The sequence below is a fragment of the Schistocerca nitens genome, chromosome 10 (assembly GCF_023898315.1).
Source record: "Schistocerca nitens isolate TAMUIC-IGC-003100 chromosome 10, iqSchNite1.1, whole genome shotgun sequence".
NCBI lineage: Eukaryota > Metazoa > Arthropoda > Insecta > Orthoptera > Acrididae > Schistocerca > Schistocerca nitens.
The window spans coordinates 112201247-112223825 of record NC_064623.1 but is presented as its reverse complement, the minus strand read 5'-3'; the positions used below and the strand labels follow the sequence as shown (position 1 = coordinate 112223825).

General features: G+C 39.4%; 1 protein-coding gene across 2 annotated transcripts in view; it reads right to left on the bottom strand.

Moving 5' to 3' along the window:
* LOC126210134 (signal recognition particle receptor subunit alpha homolog) overlaps positions 1 to 20899 on the bottom strand; it is a 68462-nt gene extending 47563 nt beyond the window's left edge. The window contains exons 1-3 of one of the 2 annotated variants that reach the window (XM_049939283.1): positions 20688 to 20899; positions 19891 to 20088; positions 5154 to 5328 (exon numbers count right to left, since the gene is read on the bottom strand). In XM_049939283.1, the coding sequence (XP_049795240.1) occupies positions 5154 to 5328; positions 19891 to 20088; positions 20688 to 20804 (490 nt within the window). In that variant the 5' untranslated portion in view covers positions 20805 to 20899. The remainder of the gene's footprint in view (positions 1 to 5153; positions 5329 to 19890; positions 20089 to 20687) is intronic. The other variant, XM_049939282.1, reaches the window with a different exon arrangement.
* Between the last annotated feature and the right edge of the window lie 1680 nt (positions 20900 to 22579).

Sequence of the window (22579 nt, the reverse complement as noted above, 5' to 3'; positions counted from 1 at the left end):
GGCCATGAAGATCAAGTGGTTCATTCACTGATTATGTTCTCTCTCCCACCATCCCTCCTCCAATCCTTTTTGCTGAAATTTAAATATATGATAATTTTTTAAGCTTGAAAAACTGTCCTAAAATTATGTCACAGTACTCTAATGAACATAGTTATAAAATCTGATGAAGTTGCTCTGTCCACACACTGGTGCTAATGCTAGTGCCAACATTGGAAATATTTATGTGACAGTTCCCACAAATTGGAGCCAACGTTCAGTTGAACTCAAACAGAGGCAACGTAAACATACCTGATGAACAGAACCTGACCTTTGCTTTTGCAGTCTTGAGTGTAAATAATATTGCTTCACTGTTCGTGAGACAATTTGAAAAACTTAACTTTGAAATAAATATGACAACAATGACGAACAAACAAACAAGTTCAGTTTTTAAATGGTAAAGACAGAAAACAGACAACACTGGTGCCAATGTGTTGTTGGCGTATTGGTAGTGGCCCAACAACCTTTGATGTTTAGTTGGAATATCAAGCAAAATAGTTGTAACAAGAGTGGTGCCATCATTTGTTCCAATCCTGTTTCATCAATCCACACATTGGATGAACACTGTTGACACCAATGCTGGACATAGTCCCTGAATCATTGACAAAATAATGGAAATCAACTTTAGCATATGCTTTAAGATACAATTTATTCTTTGTATCATTATGTAGACATCAATTTTACTCAATTATAAGACAAAGATATTTTCCAAACTTGTGTGTCAGCCACCAGATCTGCACAGCCAATGAGAGAGCAGCAGGCATACAATACATTTGAAAGCAAGAAACATAGTAACAATCTCACATCAATGCGGAAGTGAAATCTGATATTTAATTGACAAAAAAAAAACAGCTGCGTTCTCAAGTTCCACTATAACCACAACCTCAGACATTGCAATGTATTCAGAAGAAACCGTGAAATGTTTGTTAGGACAAAGATTTAAATGTCTTAACTCTGCCATTAGGATGATGGTCACGTTTAAAAACAGTGATACCAGGGACAACAGGATTAGTAAGCATTAAAGGCAGTGAAGTTAAAAATTAATGTAAACCATTTCTTTTTATTTTATTTCTTTTTGTATTATCAAAATGCAGACAATCAATAAATGGCCAAAGTTTAAGTAAGTGGAACTTCGATTTTATGTTTTTCACGATTCTACACCACAAATTCATATCCCCTGGAAAAAAAAAAAAAAAAAAAAAAAAAACACAAGAACAACACTAGAAATTCCCTGATTTTACATTTATTCCTAGTAAGGTTTACATTGATTCTAAGTTCTTACTCAACGTCTCGCTTCACTTCGTCCCATTTTCTTCCTACTGACATTTGATGTGACTGAACATGATATAAGTGGCTTGAAAGGCAGATGGTTTGCCCATGGGCAGTGGCAGAATTAAGGGAATATTTTAGGCTGTTGTGGAGAGAGGAAATGCTGATGTAATCCATGATATATACTAAAAATGAAGAAATTCCTCCAGCTGTATTTAAGGAGTCGATTTTATTTTGGCAAGTTTGTATGGGCCTGAAGATGACGTGTTGTTACAACGTTGAAACTAGTTGCCAAAATAAAATCGACACCTTAAATACAGCTGTAGGAATTTCTTCATTTTTAATATAAATTTATACCAGCTGACACCCCACTGTCCTCCATTTCAACTATGGCTGTACGAAGATTAATCCATGATTGGTGTTGCCAACACAACTTGCAACATTTAGCTTCGCCGCGCAATTATGTTACAACTACTGCTAGGTTGCAGTGGTAATAGAAAAACAAGGCACTCATCACAAAGTGCTCTGGACCAAGGCAATATACAGTACATTGGAAATACAGGTAAAAAGATGAGGCTGAGTTATAAGTGGCACAAGAAAAGGTGGTGGCTGGCCCACTTCATTAAGTGGGCCAGCCACCACCTTTTCTTGTGCCACTTATAACTCAGCCTCATCTTTTTACCTGTATTTCCAATGTACTGTATTCAGCAACAATATCAATCGTCAACCTTTTAAATTCAAACATTGAGTCTCAAAGGACATGCTCGGTCATAATAAAGAAAATGTTGTCCATTTCCGGCTAGTGAACTCTTATTGGCTGGCAATTTGTTAAGTCACTCAATAGCCAGTTGAGTGACTGCACCACACTAACATATGTAAAATGAGCTTAGCTACTGGATCTGTGAAGAGAGGGAATGGCCCTTTAGTGACAGGAGTGCAATTAGGGGTGAAATTTTGCGAAGTGCTGAAAATATACTTTTCATGCAGATGATGTGCTATGACAGATGTCACACGGAAATAGAACAAAGGTTTTGTGACAGCACATTTTATAGAGTTTCATGTTCAAATCTGACATGATACAATTACAACAACTACATACATTACTTATGTATAGATTTTGCACCACACACACCCCACGCTGTAGATCTTAAAGATTGACAGCAGTGATAGAGGGCATGAAGCAAAACTGTAGCACCTGAGATTTCTTTCAAATTAACTTTTTGCACAGTCTACAGAAATTCACTGGTGGGGAAGTAAATCATTTTTTCCATGAGTCTGTTTCTCTCATCAGGCCTAAAATAACACTAACTGTGGTGAGCATATGAAGTGCGGCTCATGAGAAAAGCATTAAACAATAACAGCAATAGTGACAAAGTATGTCATTAAGCAGACGTCTGCATTTATGCTTATGGTTTAAAGACTTAGATGCTGTGATGCTTTTGTTTAATTCAACATGTTCATCAATTTTTGCTTTTTTTCTGGGTGAGTACTAAGAATGATCTCTCAAAAATGCATATTTCAAATGTATAGTTTTTAGTCACAGCATGTCTGAAAACTGCTCGATTACCTTGTACCCAGATAGAATTTTACTTTTTTTGATGAGTTTTTACTTGCTGTTACACTTGTGTAATTTTTAAGAACTGATGAAAATCGTTACCACAAATTATCGTATAAACATTGTATCTTACATTTAATTACTTCACTTAGGAAGGTTTTATACAAAGTATTGGAGAGGATAGCTATTTTTAATCATATATGACAATTACATGACTTTTTGCTCATATTTAGGGGGTTTTAACATTTTCCTCAATTTTGTATTTTTTAAGTCTGCATCACACGAAAACGTAAAAAAGGGCTTCACTGGAATTATAATGCCACCATTTACGGCAGACACATACTGCCACTAAAACAATTTGTAATTTTGATTAGTCTGAAAATGTTATTTAAAATATTTCTCAAGGAGACTCTTACAAAAGAAAGGGGGTCGTCTTTTACTGTGATAAATATCAACAATGTAGGAAAAGAGATTGCTACTTACCATGAAGACACTTCAAGTTGCAGACAGGCACAATTAAAAGACACTTACATAAAGCTTTCAGCCACAGACTTACGCACACGCGGAGAGGTGGGAAGCATCACGTGGGACGTCCCTCATTTCACGCCACGATGATAGGTAATAAAAGCCCTAGTGAAGGATGTGGTTCAATTGTTCCAGTCTGGAGTGGTAACTGGATGATGAAGGGGACACACCTGTGTGAGAGGTTCTTGGTGGTGGTGGGAGGATTAGGAGTGTGAGGGGAAATGGCATGCGAGATCTGTCTGCAGACTAGTTCTGGAGGATAGAGCCCACCTGTGAAGGCCTTGGTGAGACACTCGGCTTACTGAGCAAGGGAGTTCTTGTTACTGCAGATATGCAAGCCCCATGTGGCCAGGCTGCATGGGAGGGATGTTTTGGTGTGAAAGGGATGACAGCTGTCAATATGCAGGTTGTTGGTGGGTTTAACCTGGACAGAGACGTGAACGGAGCCACCAGAGAGGAGGAGGAGGAGGAGGAGGAGGAGGAGGTGGTGGTGGTAAAGGTTGGTTGGTTGGTTGGTTGGTTTGGGGAAGGAGACCAGACAGCGAGGTCATCGGTCTCATTGGATTAGGGAAGGAAGTTGGCCGTGCCCTTTGAAAGGAACCATCGCGGCATTTGCCTGGAGCGATTTAGGGAAATCACGGAAAACCTAAATTAGGATGACCGGACGCGGGATTGAACCGTCGTCCTCCCGAATGCGAGTCCAGTGTCTAACCACTGCGCCACCTTGCTCGGTGAGGAGGAGGTAAACACTCTGGTAAATATGGTAGTTACCTGGTAGATTTTACAGAGTATATAATGATCCTTTGATTTCTCTCTATCAATTGACAGACTGATGATGACTACTGGTTGCTCAAAGCCAGTTACTTGTGACTGTTGCACCGTGTGTGTGTGTGTGTGTGTGTGTGTGTGTGTGTGTGTGTGTGTGTGTGTGTGTGTGTTTTATGCAGGAAGGGGGGGGGGCACTTAGAATGGACTGGGGGAGGGGGGAAGGGGAGTTAGAGGTGGATACATAAAACAGTTGGCTTTGTTCTGTAACATAATGAAAATGTGGCCTGTGTTATTATGTGGGGAAAAAAAAAAAAAAAAAAAAAGAGAGGAGCAGAACATGGAGAATATTTCTTTTGCGTCTATCTGTTTTTTGGCTGTAAGCTGTGGTGACTTATCTGTAGCTTAGGCTGAATTATAGGTTAGTTTGAAAGGTGACAGGTTGTGAGGCAGTCAAGCCAAAAAATGTGAATGTGAAATCTGAGTTGTGGTAATATACTCATCTGTACAGCATCCTGAGGTCTAGGTTGGAAAGTGACAATTAGGTCGTCAGTTGGCATAGTGGTATCAAACATTTCAGCTAATCCCACAAAATAACAAAACTATCCCAATCAAGATCTATTCTCATCACAAAATGGTTCAAGTTGGAAAGCTGCCCACTTCTGCAGTGTTCTGTGCATCCACCTCCACCAGTTGCTGGCAGCCAAGAAGAATAAGTCTCTTTCCACATATCATCTTATGAGTGACATTGGTGGGTACCTGTTCTCTTCCACCCTGCACTGTTGCCACACTTTAGTGGTGACACAGTCATTCATTGTTGTTCACAGCAACGTTTTGTAAGAACTTACAGTGTGGAATTATCTCCACATCTCTTCCAGTTTACATAAGCAAACTCAACCCCCTCCACGTTAGCCTGCCTCTCTCTCTGCATGAAATACCTTCGCAACATGACATACACTGTAATATAAATTAATATAAGAGGACTCATTAAAAATTTACAGACCTGCTTTCTTGTTTTCCTTCTCCTCTCCCTTCCTCTCAATCATGGAGGCAACGGTCTTCTTGGATTTTTGTGATTCCTCAAAAGTTCTCATCTGTTTGGGGAGTTTTGCTTGCTGCTTCCCCCACTGCTCAGCAGCAGCAAGAACTGCTCGGTACGTGTCACTGAAGTCAAAGTCCTGCAAACGTGAAAAGTAATTAAGTAAATTATCTTCTGTGGTACACTAAACAAATTAGATTTATTTCCAGACATAGATTTAACTTTGCAGATATCTGAATAAATTTTTGCATTTACGGTTCAAGTAGACTACATCCACATAAAATACCACTGCTGTCAAGGTAGAATTATTATATCGTTCTCTTTTCAGATAGCTTCTTACATCTATGCAAAATGAAATCCTTGACAGAGGGCAAACTTGTGCAATCATCAGTAGAGGTGGCGACACAGATAAAGAACTCTGCTTGTATTCCGAATATTGTTGTTCAAATCCACATCAAGGCATCTTCCCAGGTTTTCCTAAAACACTTAAATTGAATCATGCTATTATAACTTCAACATGCCACAGCCTATTCCTATCCCATTCTTTCTTCAAGTTGGTCAGCATATCAGATAAAATGACACTTATGTGAATTTGACTTACGACTATTAGTTTTTAAACAGACTACGACTCAAATGGCAATTTGCCATATTAATTGACATTACTTCACAAAATGAGCTATTCGGGCACAACTAGTGGGCTGATACAAAACTCTGGTGTGTTGCTTCTTCTATTCTACCTAGACTGTGAGCCTTTTGTTTCCAGTCTCCACCCAACAAAGCAACATGTAGTTTAAAAAGCTTGAGTTTCTTTCATAATTCTAGTGTAGCTGTTTAACAACTGCGTATGTATAGAAAGGAGAAGTCACCTCAGGAAACTAAAATTACAAGGAAACAAACTCTGTCCAGTACTTACCAGTAGCTTCAGGAAGTGAAATTTCAAGTACTGCTAACAGACATTTAAAAGCAGGAAAAGGTATACTTATATTTTGGAACAGTTAGTTTCTTCCTTAAGGAGAATGGGGTTGCAAGTATAGGAAAATTGGGCTAGAAGGATAGGTCACTCAGGTTGTAGAGAACCTACCTACTGCACAGATAAAGGAAGAGAGAGTAAGAGATCAAAGACACCACATTAGAAAACACTATTCCAATGATGACAAGACTGTATGGCTAGGTAATATAAAAATATCCTAGCGACATTAGAAAACACAGGTTAAGATTCAATGGATACATTAAAAGAACAAACCCAAACAGATCACAAAATAAATAGTCTAATTCTTTAAGAACAGGAGGAAGGTCAAAATGGGCAATGGATCAGCAAGACCAAAAGTAATCTGAAATTGGCAGAAATTACACTAGAAGACATCCACAACTGCAAAATTTCCAGGTCCAAAAGCCACAAAAGGCGAGCTGACCAAGAGGGAAAAGCCAAAGAAGAATACTGGAACAACATAATCTGACAATGAGAAAGGAAGCCCACAGAAAGAGAATGAAAGAAATATGGGCTCAAAGTAAAGCAAAAGACCACCTTTAAGTACTTTCTGTAGTCCTAAAGAGACCATTCACAAATCATAGTAGTGATGATGCCACAACACATAAGAGGCTGCTACTCATGTAGATGACTGTACATGGGACGCACACAAGTTTTTTTTTTTTTTTTTTTTTTTTTTTTTTTTAGATGACTCTCAATCCAATTCAGACAACGAAAGCTGTAGGAAACACAGAAGAATCAGTGTAAGATCAAAAGCAATGCCTCCCACAGGTGAGAGTATTAAAATCCTAATTTCTGAATCATTTGTAACAAAGTGCCAGAGTTTGGAGCACTCGTGAAAATTGGCAAAGTTCACATAATACTAGGTACAGAAATCGATAACAGTGAGATTTATTGGGAAAATTTAAGTGTATATTGAAAGGATAGGCAAATGGGAAATGGAGGTGGTGCATTTGTCGCAGTAGACAAGTAACTCAAATCCACTGAGGTTGAAATTGAAGCTGCATGTGAGACTGTTCGGACAAGATCCAGTATCGGGACGGGCATACAATTATTACTGGATCCTTCTATCACCCACCCGACTCATCTCCTGATTTACCTGAAAATTTTAGAGAAAATCTCAGTTCAGTAGTAAGTAAGTTCCCCAAACACACTGTAATCACCAGTGGAAGTTGTAATCATCCAACAACTGGGAGATTTACAGTTTTGCTATTGGTGGGTGGGATAAGACACCCTGTGAAACTATACTAAATGCTCTCTCTGAAAACTACCTAGAACAGATAGATAGGAGTCCCACTCCTGATGCAAATATATTGGATCTGATGGCAACAAACAGATGTGACATCTTTGAGGATGTCCACATTGAAACTTATCAGCGACCATGATGCAGTTGTGGCAACAATGATTACCAAAGTACAAAGGACAACTAAAACAAGTAGAAAGATACATATTTTCACATAACTAGATAAAACCAATAGTGTCATATCTCAATGAGAATCCTCAAGTTTAAAAGAGTAGTTGATCATGCAGTGGATAGATATGTTCTCAGTAGAAGAGTTCGGAATGGCAGGCAATCTCCACCGTATACAGCCACTGTAAAGAAACTTCTAAGGAAACAGAGATTACAGGATAACAGGTATAAGACAATGTGTAGGCTACAGATAGAGAGGCTGGTTGAAACATGTTTGACTGTCAAGAGAGCAATATGTGATGCCTTCAATAACTAACGTAGCAGAATACTGTCAAGTGGTCTTTCACAGCGCCCAAAGAAATTCTAGTTGTACGTAAAGACTGTCAGTGGCACCAAAGTCAATGTCCAGAACCTAGCAAAAGAGACAGGAACTGAAATTGAGGGTAGCAAAGCAAAAGCTGAAATGCTTAACTCAATTTTCAAATGTTCCTTTATAAAGGCAAACCCAGAGAAGTCCCCCGAATTAATCCTTATACCACTGAAAAGATTAATGAAATAAATATTAGTGTCAGTGGTGTTGAGAAACATCTGATATCATTAAAATTGAACAAAGCTCCAGGGCCCAATGGAATCCTTGTCAGATTCTATACTGAATTTGCAGTTGAATTAGCCACTCTTCCAACTGTGATTTATTTTAGATCCTTCAAAGAAAAAAACCAGGCTTAGTTCTTGGAAAAAAGCACAGGTCACACCCATCTACAAGAAGGGTAATAGAGGTGATACACAAAACTACATTCCACTATCCTTGACATCAATTTGTTGCAGAATCTTAGAACATATCCTGAGCTCAAACGTAATGAGGCATCTCGAATGGGATGATCTCCTCAGTGCCAGCCAGCACGGATTCCAAAAACATCGACCACGCGAAACCCAACTAGCACTTTTCTCAAAAGACATACTGATAGCTTCCGATCGTGGCAGTCAGGTGGATGCAGTATTTATCGACTTCCAATAAGCATTGGACTCTGTACCACACCTACACTTATTGTCAAGAATACAATCATATGGGGTATCAAGTGAAATTTGTGACTGGATTGAGGACTTTTTGGTAGGGAGGATGCAGCCTGGTATCACTGTCAGATGTAGAAGTAACTTCAGTTGTGCCTCCGGGAAGTGTGATGGAATCATTGCTATTAATTTTGTTTATTAATGACCTCGCAGAAAATAATAGTAACCTTAGACTTTTTGCAAATGATGCAGTTGTCTATAAAGAAGCATTGTCTGAAAGAAGCTGAATAAATATGCAGTCGATCTGTGTAAGATTTCAAAGTGGTGTGGCGATTAGCAACTTGCTTTAAATGTTCAGACATGTAAAACTGCACACACACACACACACACACACACACACACACACACACACACACACACACACACACACACAAAAAAAAAAAAAAAAAAAAAAAGAAGTAACCTACGACTAGAATATCAATATGTCACTGTTCGAATTAGCCAACTCATACAAATACTTGGATGTAAAACACTGTAGGGACATGAAATGGAATGATCACATAGGTACAGTTGTGGGAAAAAGCATGTGGCAGACATCGGTTGAGTGGTAGAACATTGGGGAAGCACAATCAGTCTACATAGGAGATTGCTTACAAATCACTCGCACAACCGATTCTAGAACATTGCTGAAATGTGAGGAATCCATACCAGACAGGACTAACAGGAGATACTGAATGTTTACAAAGAAGGGCAGCTCGAATAGTCACAGATATGTTTAATCTGTAGAAGTGTGTCACAGAGGTACTGAAGGAATTGAACTGTCAGACTCCTGAGGATAAGAGGTCACCTATCCCGAGAAAGGCTTTTAAAGTTTCAAGAACCGGTTTTAAATTATGACTCTTAGAAATATACTAGGCCTCCTGCGAATTGCTCACACAGAGGCATTCAAACAATCATTCTTCCCGTGTTCCACAAGTGAATGAAACAGGAAGAAACCCTAATAACTGGTACAATGGGACGTTCCTTCTGCCATGCACCTCACAATAGTTAGCAGAGTATTGGAGAGGGTGTTTATCTTATACTGCAGGCATCATTTAAGAAGGGATTTTTCTTAATTCCGCCCCCTAAGCAAGTGAAACGGTAGATGAAAGGTTTTGAGAATATACCTGTGTTAAGACAATTTTGAACCTGGAACAATGAAAATCAGTATTTGGTTTCTTGGTCAGAAAAAAATAAAATAAAATAAAAATGTGTTTCTATGTTTTTGGAAATTTTTGGGAAAAAAATCTTTTTTAAAGGACTACTACAGTATTTTTAAAGCTACATCTATGAAAACTGGTATTGACTTCTCGGTAAGCGATAAAAATAATACCTGTTTCAGTGTTTTTGGAACCCCTAAGTGGGTGAAATAGTGGATGAAAATATGCTGTTGTATGAGGACTGTTCAAAAAATTCCGAAACTTTGTCCACAAAATTTTTCTGTGCTTAGCTTCTACTTTGAAATACTCTCCTCCACCATTGGTGCACCACTGACAATGCCGTTTCCACTTCCTGAAGCACTCTTTCTGTGCCACTTGCTGGATCGCCTCAAGCACTGTCTGCGAATTTTCTTTTATCTGGTCTATCATTGCAGATCTTCATCCTTCAATGGCGTTTTCAACTTTGGAAATAAATAAAAAAAGTCTCCAGAGGCCAGGCAGGTGTGGAGAGTACACGGGATGAGGCAGCACAGTGATTTCATTTTTTGTGCAATAGTTATGCACCTGCAGGGATGAACATGCGAGTGCATTATTGTGATGCAAGGACCACGAGTTGTCTTACCATGTTTCAGGCTATTTCCTTTTCACCTTTCTCGCAGGCATTGCAACACGTCCCGATAGTACCTTTGATTAACATTTTGTCTCTGTAGCATGAATTCATGATGAACTAGTTCTTCAAAGCCAAAGAAAACTATCAGCATGGGTTTGACATTTCACCTGAGTTGACGAGCTTTTTTTGGTCTTTGAGAACTTTCCCAACCCATTGTGAAGATTGAACCTTTGTCTCAACATCATAACTGAAGACCCACATTTCATCACCATTTATGATTCTCTTAGGGAACATCTCATTCTTATTTGCATGATCCCAAAGCTCTTCATAGAGTGTTAGGTAAAGGTCTTTCTGGTCTTGACTCACGAACCGTGGAACAAACTTGACGGCAACACGATGCATAACAAGATGCTGTAATCAGGATTTCGTGATATGATCCAACTTAAATGTTACATTCTTCTGCAATCTCTCAGTCAGTCAGTCTACGATTGGCATGCACAATTTCATTGCCGTTCCTGATGTGAGCATTGTTGGTAAATGTTGAAGGGCGTCCGAAATGAGGATCATCTTTAACTTCTGTCCAGCTATCTTTTAGCTATCACTGTAGGCTTCCTGCAAAATTTGGTGTGCCTCTGTAAAGGTTTTCTTGAGTCATATGCAAAATTTAATGCAGCCACATTGCTCCTCTAACTCTGCCATCTAGAAAGTCGCGAACTGTGTGACACAACGTCCTACTGAATACAACACTGAACAAGAACTAACAGACATACTGTAATGTAATGGACCGTCAGAAATAAGTGCTTAATTTATTAATTTAATTATGGATATGTTCTTTTGTAACAACTAACAAACTTGTTTAAGATGATTACATATCTTTGGAGTGTATAAGGTAAGTAGACCAAAGAGGCTAAGAAGCAGGAATATTTGTAACTTCTGGACACATGTTGGCTTGCCCGTCAGTTCTTTTTCAATCTTGGAGGAAGACAGTCATGCCTTTGTAACCAGTGATGTATAACAGAGTTAGATAATCAATGTTGATAGTAAAAATGTTAGGAAGTGCAAACTTACATTGCAAATAGTGTAGTTCAGAACAAAAAGTTTGAATAAATATAATGTTTAGCAAAAAATATTTCCAGTCCGGTGGAGTTTGTTTAAAGAAAAGAAAAACCACGCCATGCTTGATGTTGGAATGATCATTCTGCAGACAAAGAAAATTATGAAACCCCCTAAACAAACAAAATGTGCAGTTATTGGGTATGTAATCTTTCAGCGACTACTAGCAAATTTGCGCTGGGACTGGACTTATTTCCATTCAAATAGTTTATTGAATGGAAACCAATAAAACGTGGTGAGAGTGCTGTCCTACCACACTATACCATGTAAGTTTCTATAAACAATTCTTCAGTTATTTAAGAAACCAGTAAGGTAACAACCAGTACAATACGACAATGAAACTTCTGGCAGTTACACTTCGAACACAGGTATGTGGAGGAATGTTAACGACATTTTGCTCCAACACATCACTGATGTGAAATTACGAATGTTCCAGAATTTTTTGAACAGACCTTGTATTAAAACATTTTTAAAGCTAAATCTATGACAACTGATGCAATTTGTGAACTAAGTCAAAGAAAGCTTGTCAGAATTGCATAGAAAAAGAAACGGCTCTTTAATACATTTATTTTCAGTAGGCCTAATCCATGTTTATAAAATAATTTCTGTTGTGATTACTATGGAACTGCAAGCAAACCAGTTGGCACTAAGGTAATAAACAATAACAACAATAATAATAGAAACAATAATAATAAATTGAATTAATAATGAAACATTAAAAGAAGAGGACGGGGAAACGAGCAATCATCAGACCCTGTCTAGAACAGTGCCAATGTAAATCCCAAAGTGATCCTCCTCTTCTTTCGACTCAATATATGCCAAGAGTTCCAAACTTCCAGTATAATTTCCACATGCTTCATTGAACCTTACTCAAATGGAGTAAGGAACTATCTGTGGCCTGAATGCAGACCACTTTATCATCATTGGCCCTGCACACAAAGGCTTCACTACTCCGGTATTTGACTACTGGGATTATGTAGCAGAGGGCTTCTTCAGTTTTCTGCAACCTCAAGATACTGAACTGTTCTTAATGACACCATTACTTCCACTCAGACAGAAAGACAAAAATCTCTTAAGATTATAGGACCGTCATAAAGACTCACAAATGCTCCTTTGAACTCCTGACCCCTCCTGAATCACACCCCCTCTCTTCTACCTATTTCCCAAAATTCATAAAAACAACTATCCCCCTCCCTGTTCCACTACAGCAGTCTTCAAACCCCTACCAAATGCATACCAGGCCCTATAAACTGACACTTCCTGAAAGTCTCAAATCCATTTCCATACCTCTCCCAGTCTAAACCTTCCTTGTCAATGCAATCTGATGTTCCTCCCCCTTCATTCCACTGAACATAGGTCACTAGTTGTGATGAATTTGTTCACAGAAGATTTTGACGAGAAGGCCATGGAGCAAGCCCAGCTAAAGCCAAACTGTTTCTACCACTACGTGAATTGACTAGTGCCATCATGTAGTCACATGGACGGGCCAGTATTAGGTTGATTTCTCCATCACGTCAACTTGTTTCAGTCCGACATATAGTTTACCATGCAGGTGGAACAGGATAGTGAGCTCCATTTCTTGACATTCTGGTCAAACAGAAACCAGATGGCAAATTGGGACAGTTTGTGCACGGATCTGTAGCTACATGCCTTCAATCATCAGCACAATTCCCAGCACGGTGTCTTACACACTCCTGTTCACAGGGCATAACCCACCTACAATTAATACAGTCTCCCAACCAAGCTGAAGCACCTGGAGACCACATTCCAAACCAATGATTACTGCAGTGAGTTGATAAAGTATATATTCAACCAGGTTGTACCTGGACAACACCAGGAAGGAAAGGAGCACAAATCAATAATATGCATCCCATCTGTCAACAATAACTCCAAGAAAGGTAAGCAGAATCTTTGAGCAATGCAATGTCAAATCTGTATTTCACCCAACCCCTATGACCTCGCCACTACTAATTTTAACAAAGGATGAACGAGGCCTTCGCAAACCAGGGGCCTACCAAATTCCCTGCCTATACTGCAAGGCATGTATTGGGGAAACTGCATGGTAGAAGAGAGATGCTGTGAACATAAGCACCACACTGCATTAAGCCAGACCACCAAATCGGACATAGTAGAAAAACTGGCAATGCTGAAGACCAAAATCAAGACACTTGGGCAATCCTACTTTCCCAGAACCCTGTAGTACCGAGTTGAGAAAAAGCAAAGCATTCTCATACAGCGAGTCCACACTGGCCGACAATACCCGGACACTGGCAACTGCTGTACCCTGCCAAGTGCTGTTACGACCCCCCCTTCCCCTCCCCAATCCACCACCAACCACTACTGTTGCTGCAGAGATAGCAACAGAAGTGGAGTGGTGGGAGGGGTAATGGTCAACATGTGCAGGACACTGACATGGCCAGAGAACAGTTATCAGGAAGCACCTGAAGATTATAAGAAATCTGTCTGCCAAAATATCATGGAAAAAATCTGAAACTTCTTTGTCAATAGTAATGGAACTCCAGGCTGCAATAAAATCTTACATACATGTGGTCTCTCAGCCTTATACCACCACCCTTCCCAACACTCTCACGAGAGTCTTTCACTTACTGTCACTCTTGGCCAATTTCTCCCCTAACCATTATACAGTCAAAAGTACTTTATATTGTGATCAAAGTCTGGAATAAAAAAAAAACATTTGGAAAAAAAATGTCATTATACAGTACTCCACATTCCATTAGTTGTCCGAGTGAATGCCAGGAAGTGTTTTGACGTTTATTCCATCAACTGTGAATTGGCTTTAACCCATCTTTACTTCTAATGTTGTCCTACCCTATCTGGGTTGAATTTAGTACTATACTATCTTTAACCTTTACTCTGTTTGATTTTGGGAATTCCCTCTCCTGAAGATAAGTAGTGGCCAGCCATCCTCTCTCAGTATCTGTAATTTATGTTTATTCATGCATCAACGGGATTGTTATGAATCACTCGAGTGAAATTATCAAAGGAGATGAAATTTAAACTGTAACAACTATGATGAAACTAACAAAAGGGGAGGAGGAGAAAGACAAACTGAAATTTTGTTGCAGCGGGTACAATGATATTAACTGTGGCATTTAGTACGCAGTGTACATATCTCATTTCAAATATTACTACATCATGTTGCTCCTTTTTCTGCATTTTCATTATATTAGTTGACAAAGGTGTAACTGGTAATGGAATTTGAAATTTTGTATTTACATTATTTCACTCACTATGGGTATTGCCTTACTGGTATCGTATATTATTACGTCTCAGCAGTCTGTCGCGAGTGTAAACAAATGAGAACTTAAGACTGTCTGAGGACGGAGGAATGGTGCACGAGTACAAGCTCTCCTTCCTTTTCACAGGGCTAGCAGGCATCACATGTCCTCTGTGCTATCAGGAATACCAAACTGGCACACGGTCATAGGGATCGCCAATCCCTTCTGACGTTGTGAGAGTCAGACTCAAAACCCGCGATACCAGAATTAGTCAAACTTCCTGGTAGATTAAAACTGTGTGCCGGACCGAGACTCGAACTCGGGACCTTTGCCTTTCGCGGGCAAGTGCTCTACCATCTGAGCTACCCAAGCACGGCTCGTGCCCTGTCCTCACAACTTTACTTCTGCCAATACCTCGTCTCCTAACTTCCAAACTTTACAGAAGCTCTCCTGCGAACCTTGCAGAACTATCACTCCTGAAAGAAAGGATACTGCAGAGACATGGCTTAGCGACAGCCTGGGGGATGTTTCCAGAATGATATTTTCACTCTGCAGCAGAGTGTGCGCCGATATGAAACTTCCTTTAAAACTGTGTGCCGCACCGAGACTCGAACTTCGGACCTTCGCCTTTTGCAGGCAACTACTCTACCAGGAGAGCTTCTGTAAAGTTTGGAAGGTAGGAGATGAGGAACTGGTAGAAGTAAAGATGTGAGGATGGGGCATGAGTCGTGCTTTGGTAGCTGAGGTGATGGAGCACATGCCCGCGAAAGGCAAAGGTCTCAAGTTCGAGTCTCGGGCTGGCACACAGTTTTAATTTGCCAGGAAGTTTCACATCAGCGCACACTCTGCTGCAGAGTGAAAATCTCATCCTGGCAGAATTAGTCTCTTCACTCATTCCGAAATAAGAAGAAAAATAAATAAGCAATGCATACATTAAACAAAGTGAAGTACACAAAGAATTCTGTAATGGCTACTGTGCAATTGTTCACTGAAGTTGGCAGTGCTGTAAAAGTGGTAGTTTAGGTTCAACTTCCACCTGTTCCTTACACAACCGTAATTCAACCCCCCCCCCTCCCCCATAAAAGTAGCAACTGGCCAGAGTACAGAAAGACAGGTAGCAGGGAGCCCAGAGAATGATGAAAAAAATGGCAGCAGGATTTTGGGGTTTAGTGAACGAACCATTGGTGTATTCTTTTATTTGTGACATTATGTTATGTAGCTGGCACGCAATGATGTTTTTGCTTGTATGTTTTAATCGTAAAGTCATTCATGTTCCTTAACAATATGTCGTTGAGTTAATATGGATGGTAGCTTTGACTGTACTGTATAGTAAACCCACATAAACCTAGTGGAAATGACAGGTGTGAAACTGTTGTTCCATCTCCTGGGACCTAAGTTAGGTTGGAAACCGAGTTTGGATGACAGTTGGCAAAGCCAACAAATGTGTTACGATAAAAAGCAATTTTTTTGTGATGACAGTGGTGGATGACTGACTTAAATCCAAGACTTGGGTTATATTTGAAGGTGAAAATGTGTCTTTTAAATGTTGCATATTCCTTGTTTACAATTATGTCCCGTGTGAAATCATCTGCTTTTCTACTGTGGTCTGAAATAAAGTTTTTAATATGTTTCAAGGCCTTAACGACACCATTCCCTTCCCCCTAGTTTGTCAGTTCTTGCTTTCCTAACATTTTGTGTTCATAGATACACAGCACTTTTGGTGTAGGGGGTAGTGTCTTTGATTAGTAATCAAAATGTCTTCGGTCTCAGGATCAAAACCCGCCACTCCTTAAATTTTGATTAATAATCAGCACTGGCGGCCAAAGACTTCTGACATAAGAAGCCACCCTCATTCTGCCAACAGCCTTGTCAAAGAGGGAGAAGAGCGGACAAGAGGTTCAGGGCACACACTTGTCCTAGGTGTGGGAAACTGCCCCAAAAGGTGGAAGGATCAGCAATGTTCAACGGCATGAGGATGCAGAAGGCAATGGAAACCACTGCATTAAAGACACATAATGTGTATCCACAGGACATGTGGCCTGTAACTGAAAAAGTGACATGATGATCTCTATATTGCTAAAAGATTTTGGAATAGTTCCCCATTCAGATCTCTTAGAGGGGACTGCCAAGGTGGAGGTGACCATGAGAGAAAGATTCAATAATCAACGAAAGGATAACGTTCTACGAGTTGGGGTGTAGAATGTCAGAAGCTTGAACGTCATAAGGAAACTAGAAAATCTGAAAAGGGAAGTGCAAAGGCTCAATATAGATACAGTAGTGGGTCAGTGAAGTGAAACGGAAAGAAGACAAGGGTTTTTGGTCACATGAGCATAGGGTAATGTCAACAGCAGCCGAAAATTGTACAATGGGAGTACGATTCATTACGAACGGGAAGGTAGGGCAAAGAGAGTGTTACTGTGAACTGTTCTTATCAAAACCGACAACAAACCAATACCAACAACGATAGTTCAGATGTACACGTTGAAGTCGCAAGCTGAAGATGAAGAAATAGAGAAAGTGTAGGAGAATATATGTAGGGTAATACAATAGATAAATGGAGATGAAACTAATAGTCATGGAGGCTGGAATGCATTTGTAGAGGAAGGAGTAGAAGAAAAGGTTACAGGAGAATATGGGCTTGGGACAAGGAATGAGAGAGGAGAAAGACTTATTGGGTTCTGTAATAAATTTCAGCTAGTAAAAGAGAATACGCTATTCAAGAATTACAAGAAGAGGAGGTGCACTTGGAAAAGGCTGAGTGATATGGGAAGATTTCAGTTAGATTACATCATGGACAGACAGAGATCTGATATCATTTACTGGATTGTAAGGTGTACCATGGGTAACAGAAGATATACTTCAGTTGATTGATGAAAGGAGGAAGCATAAAAATTTTCCAGGGAACTCAGGAATACAGAAATACAAGTTGCTGAGGAATCAGATAAATAGGAAGTACTGGAAGCTAAGATGAAATGGCTACATAAAAAAATATGAAGAAATCAAAAAAGAAATTATGTTGGAAGGACAGACTCACTGTACAGGAAAATCAGAACAACATTCAGTGACATTAAAAGCAAGGGTGGTAACATGAAGAGTGCAATGGGAATTCCAATGTTAAATACAGAGGACATAACATAGGTTAAAAGAATACACAAAGCCTCTACGAGGAGGAAGATTTGTTTGATATGATAGACCAAGAAACAGGAGTCGATTTAGAAGAGGAAGGGAATTCACTATTATGATCAAAATTTAAAAGGGCTTTGGAGGACTTAAGGCCAAATAAGGCAGAAGGGATAAGATAACATTCCATCAGAATTTTAATATCACAAGACTGGCAACATACCATATGAGTTTTGGAGAAATATCATCCACACTATTCCAAAGATTGCAAGAGCTGACAAGTGCAAGAATTATCGCACAATCAGTTAACAGCTCATGCATCCAAGTTGCTGACAAGAATAACATGCAGAAGAATGGAAAAGAAAATTGAGGATGTGCTAGATGATAAGTTTGGCTTTAGAAAAGGTAAAGGCACCAGAGAGGCAATTCTAATAATACAGTTGATAATGTAAGCAAGACTAAAGAAAAATCAAGACATGTTCACAGGATCTGTCGACCCGGAAAAGCATTAGACAATGAAAAATGGTGCAAAATGTTTGAAATTATGATAAAAATTTGGGTAAGCTATAGGGAGAGACAGGTAATACACAATATGAACAAGAGGCAAGTGGGAATAATAATTCCAATAATAATTCCAAGAATTAAGTGCTCAGATTAAAAAGGGTTCAATCTGTTCATCGAAGAACCAATGACTCAGGGGAGGGGGCAATCCGGAGTGAAATTAAAATTCAAAGTGAAAGGATATCAATGATACAATACACTGATGATAATATTGTTATCCTGAGCAAAAATGAAGAAGAATTGCATTATTTGCTGAATGGGATGAACAATCTAATGAGTACGGAGTACGGATTGAAATTAAACTGATGGAAGACAGAAGTAATGATAAGTAGCAGAAATGAGAACAGCGAAAAACTTAACATAAATGATGTTTGGTTTGTGGGGCACTCAACTGTGCGGTCATCAACACGCGTACAAAGTCCCAATTTTTTCAGAGTCCAATTGAGCCACTGTCACAAATGATGATGATGCCAGTCCCCAGGCAGTGAAAAATCCCCACCTGGCCGGGAATCGAACCCGGGACCCTGTGATAACTTCAAGATTGATGGTCACGAAGTAGTTGAAGTTAAGGAATTCTACTAAATAGGCAGCAAAGTAACCAATGATGGCTGGAGCAAGGAGGACATCAAAGGCAGACTAGCACTGGCAAAAAAGGATATTCCTCACCAAAAGTAGTCAACTAGTATCAAACACAAGCCTTATTTCGAGGAAGAAATTTCTGAGAATGTACATTTGGAGCACAGCATAGTATGGTAGTGAAACATGGACTGTGGGAAAACCGGAACAGAAGAGAATCGAAGCACTTAAGATGTGGTGCTACAGACAAGTGTTCAAAATTAGGGGCCTGGTAAGGTAAGGTATGAGGAGGTTCACGCAGAATTGCAGGGGAAAGGAATATGTGGAAAACAATGACAAGGAGATGGGACGGGATGATAGGACATCTGTTAAGACGTCATCAGGAAATGACTTCCATGGTACTAGAGGGAGCTGTACAGCGCAGAAACTGTTGAAGAACGCAGAGATTGGAATACACGGAACAAATAATTAAGGTCGTAGGTTGCAAGTACTCTACTCAGAGATGAAGAGAGAGAGAGAGATCATCATTACTCATTTCTTGAAGCTCTTATCTCTTCCAGGTGAACGATTTCATCAGCCGGTTGACCTGATATGGTATTATTAATTCTAGCTGCAGATTTTAGACGGTAAAAGAGGTATTAGCAGGACTAAGGATGGCAATAAAGGCAGCAGCAGGAGGGAGGAAGGAAACTGTAGTGTAGACAATGATGATGATGACAACATTAACAGCAATGAGAAAAGTGAAATTACCTGCAATATCCTAAATATATCACATTCTCTAGACACATAAAAGAGTATTAAGTGCTGCATCTACTGCAAAACTCTGGACAGCAATACATGTAATATTAATCTGAGATATCCATGTGTTGTACAAACCTGAAAATATTTTCTTTGTTGCAGGTCATTCTTGTATTTGTCACGAAATTCCAAGTGTATATCATTCAGAAATTTGTCTACATATGACAACTGTAGAATTTTTTGGTAAGCGACAACGAAGAGCAATTCAAATTCATTGTCTAATTTATATTTTAATGTGACAGTATTATGGTCAAAGCTATTACTCCCTGTCCTTTCCTGAAAAAGAAAAAAGCTATATTAATACTTAAAACCCAGAAGTGCACAACCTCTGTACCTCAAGCTATCAACATTCTAAAGTAAAACGTCTGAAGAACACTCTTGCAAGTCGTATTAAACTCAGCTGATATACCAGACAAACATATTCTATCATTTTACTCAAATGGAAATTTTCAGCTTCACGAGCGAAGCGTGTATATCGTTTACTTTTGTCTCATCTGATAAACATGTAGTCTATTAATATTAACCTTAGGCCTACACAAATGACAGTCTGTTGCAAGATACGAAATGTCGGCTAATAACAGCGACGAAAAAACACGCGAAAACAAAGTAATCAACAGTAACACGAATGTTGCTCCTTAAGTGACTGCTGTAACATCTTAACAACAGCGGTTTTAAAAACTGCTAAAACGCAATAGGAATAATACATTGAACACGCCCGAGCCAAAATGCGTGTGTTTGACTTTTAGTTTTGACAGCACTGCGCTTACCTAAGGTTAGTTAGCAACAATTTTTAATTGTTTTAGTTATATATACAAATAAACACAAGTAGAAAAGTCACGCTGTACGAAACATGTATACAAATTTTGGCTACTTACCTGCAACACGACGCTTCGTATAAGCGCATTTACAGATGGTGTAAAAATCTGACTCGTACTTTGAAAATACCAAAGTACGATACCCCCCTTACTGAATATTGTAAACAGATCCAACATTTTATGCTCTACTGAGACCCTAAAACGCTGCGTTAACAGCTGTTATATATTTATATGTCTTTGGCACACGTCAACTTGTTTCGGAACCGGAAATGACACTGTATGTTGTGTGAGCCTTCATATTGTCTATGCTTCATATTCGCCGCCCCACCTGCTCCATTATCTTTGACGCAATTGGTAGAGAATTATTACGTGAAGTAGCACGTGCAGAGAAATGCGGAATCTTTCTTTCAATAACTAGAAAGTGCAATGACTAAAGATGAAATCAGCGAAATGAATTTGTAGATAGCTTTATAAAGATACCCCCAAAAACATCTGTTTTGTAGAGCTAGTAACATAAGTTACTTAAATCACGTAATGAACTAACATGTGTCGCACAATAAATTAGACAATATGACACCACGTTGAGGTTGGGGCTGTATTACTGCAATGAACGAGATAATACAATATTAAACACAGTGTTTGTGTTTTCCAATGCGCTGTTTTCAAGTTCAGACGCTGTTAGACGATCATACCACCCTTGATGTGAGTGGTTATTTCAGTGGTGTTTGTTGGACGGGAAAAGTACAGTGTAGGTGAAACTCCAATCTTATTTGAACAGAGTTCTACGCATTTTTAACCTTATTTTCCCCTAAAAGAAAGGTGAAACAGGGCACAGGCAAGAATAAGGTTGGATACGGCCTGAGATAAAGTATCTTGCACTAGGAGGAGAAAGAGAGGGCTTGGGGGAGAACTCACTTTTGTGGTGAATAAAGGAACAGTTTTGGCTCATAACCTAAATACCTTCTAACCATAATGTTTGCATTTGACTTATAACTTCGACACCACTAAGCTTACTTAAGGTTTTATACTTGATACTAATAAATACTTATTACATGTTACGGCTTTTTTCAAAGAGATACTGAATTGATACATGTCTGGCACAGCATGGTACAAGTTTGATTAGCATATATTGTGGATTTTGATTTTAGTGTTCCTGTGGAAAGCTGTAGTAAAGTATTGTCTAATTCCCAGTCTGTTTTTAAAACAGTGAAACACATGCATTAACCAAAAAAAGTTGAACATGCACAGAACTCAAAAGATAAAATGCGCCAAGAATAAGAAAATAATTTGGAACACTTTTAAACAAGAAACTAGCAATAATATAGGAGTAAATGTAACAAACTAGCAACTCCCAAAATAGACATGAGATGGGGAAGTGTGGCTGACAGCTCGGAGGGAGGCAGCTGGTGTACAGGATAGGAATTCGACAAATAAGTACCGGAACTGGTGAGTTTGCTCACTGCACGATGATGATGGTGTGGTGGAGAGGATTGGGAGGAGCTGACAGAACAGAGGAAGGGGAGACTGTGGGAAAGAGGATGTGGGTACAGCATGATTGGAGTTAAGGTCCTGGGGCAGGGGGTTAGCGGAGATGGAGGAGCCGGCCGAAGTGGCCGTGCGGTTAAAGGCGCTGCAGTCTGGAACCGCAGGACCGCTACGGTCGCAGGTTCGAATCCTGCCTCGGGCATGGATGTTTGTGATGTCCTTAGGTTAGTTAGGTTTAACTAGTTCTAAGTTCTAGGGGACTAATGACCTCAGCAGTTGAGTCCCATAGTGCTCAGAGCCATTTGAACCATTTGGAGATGGAGGCCCTGAGAATTATGTGAATGAAGGATGAGTTGCAAGGACAACTTCTATCTACATAAATAAGAGACACTGGTGTTGACAGAAGGATCCATATGTTACATATTGCAAAGAAGCAATTGAAATAGAACATGCGGTCGGCAGCATAT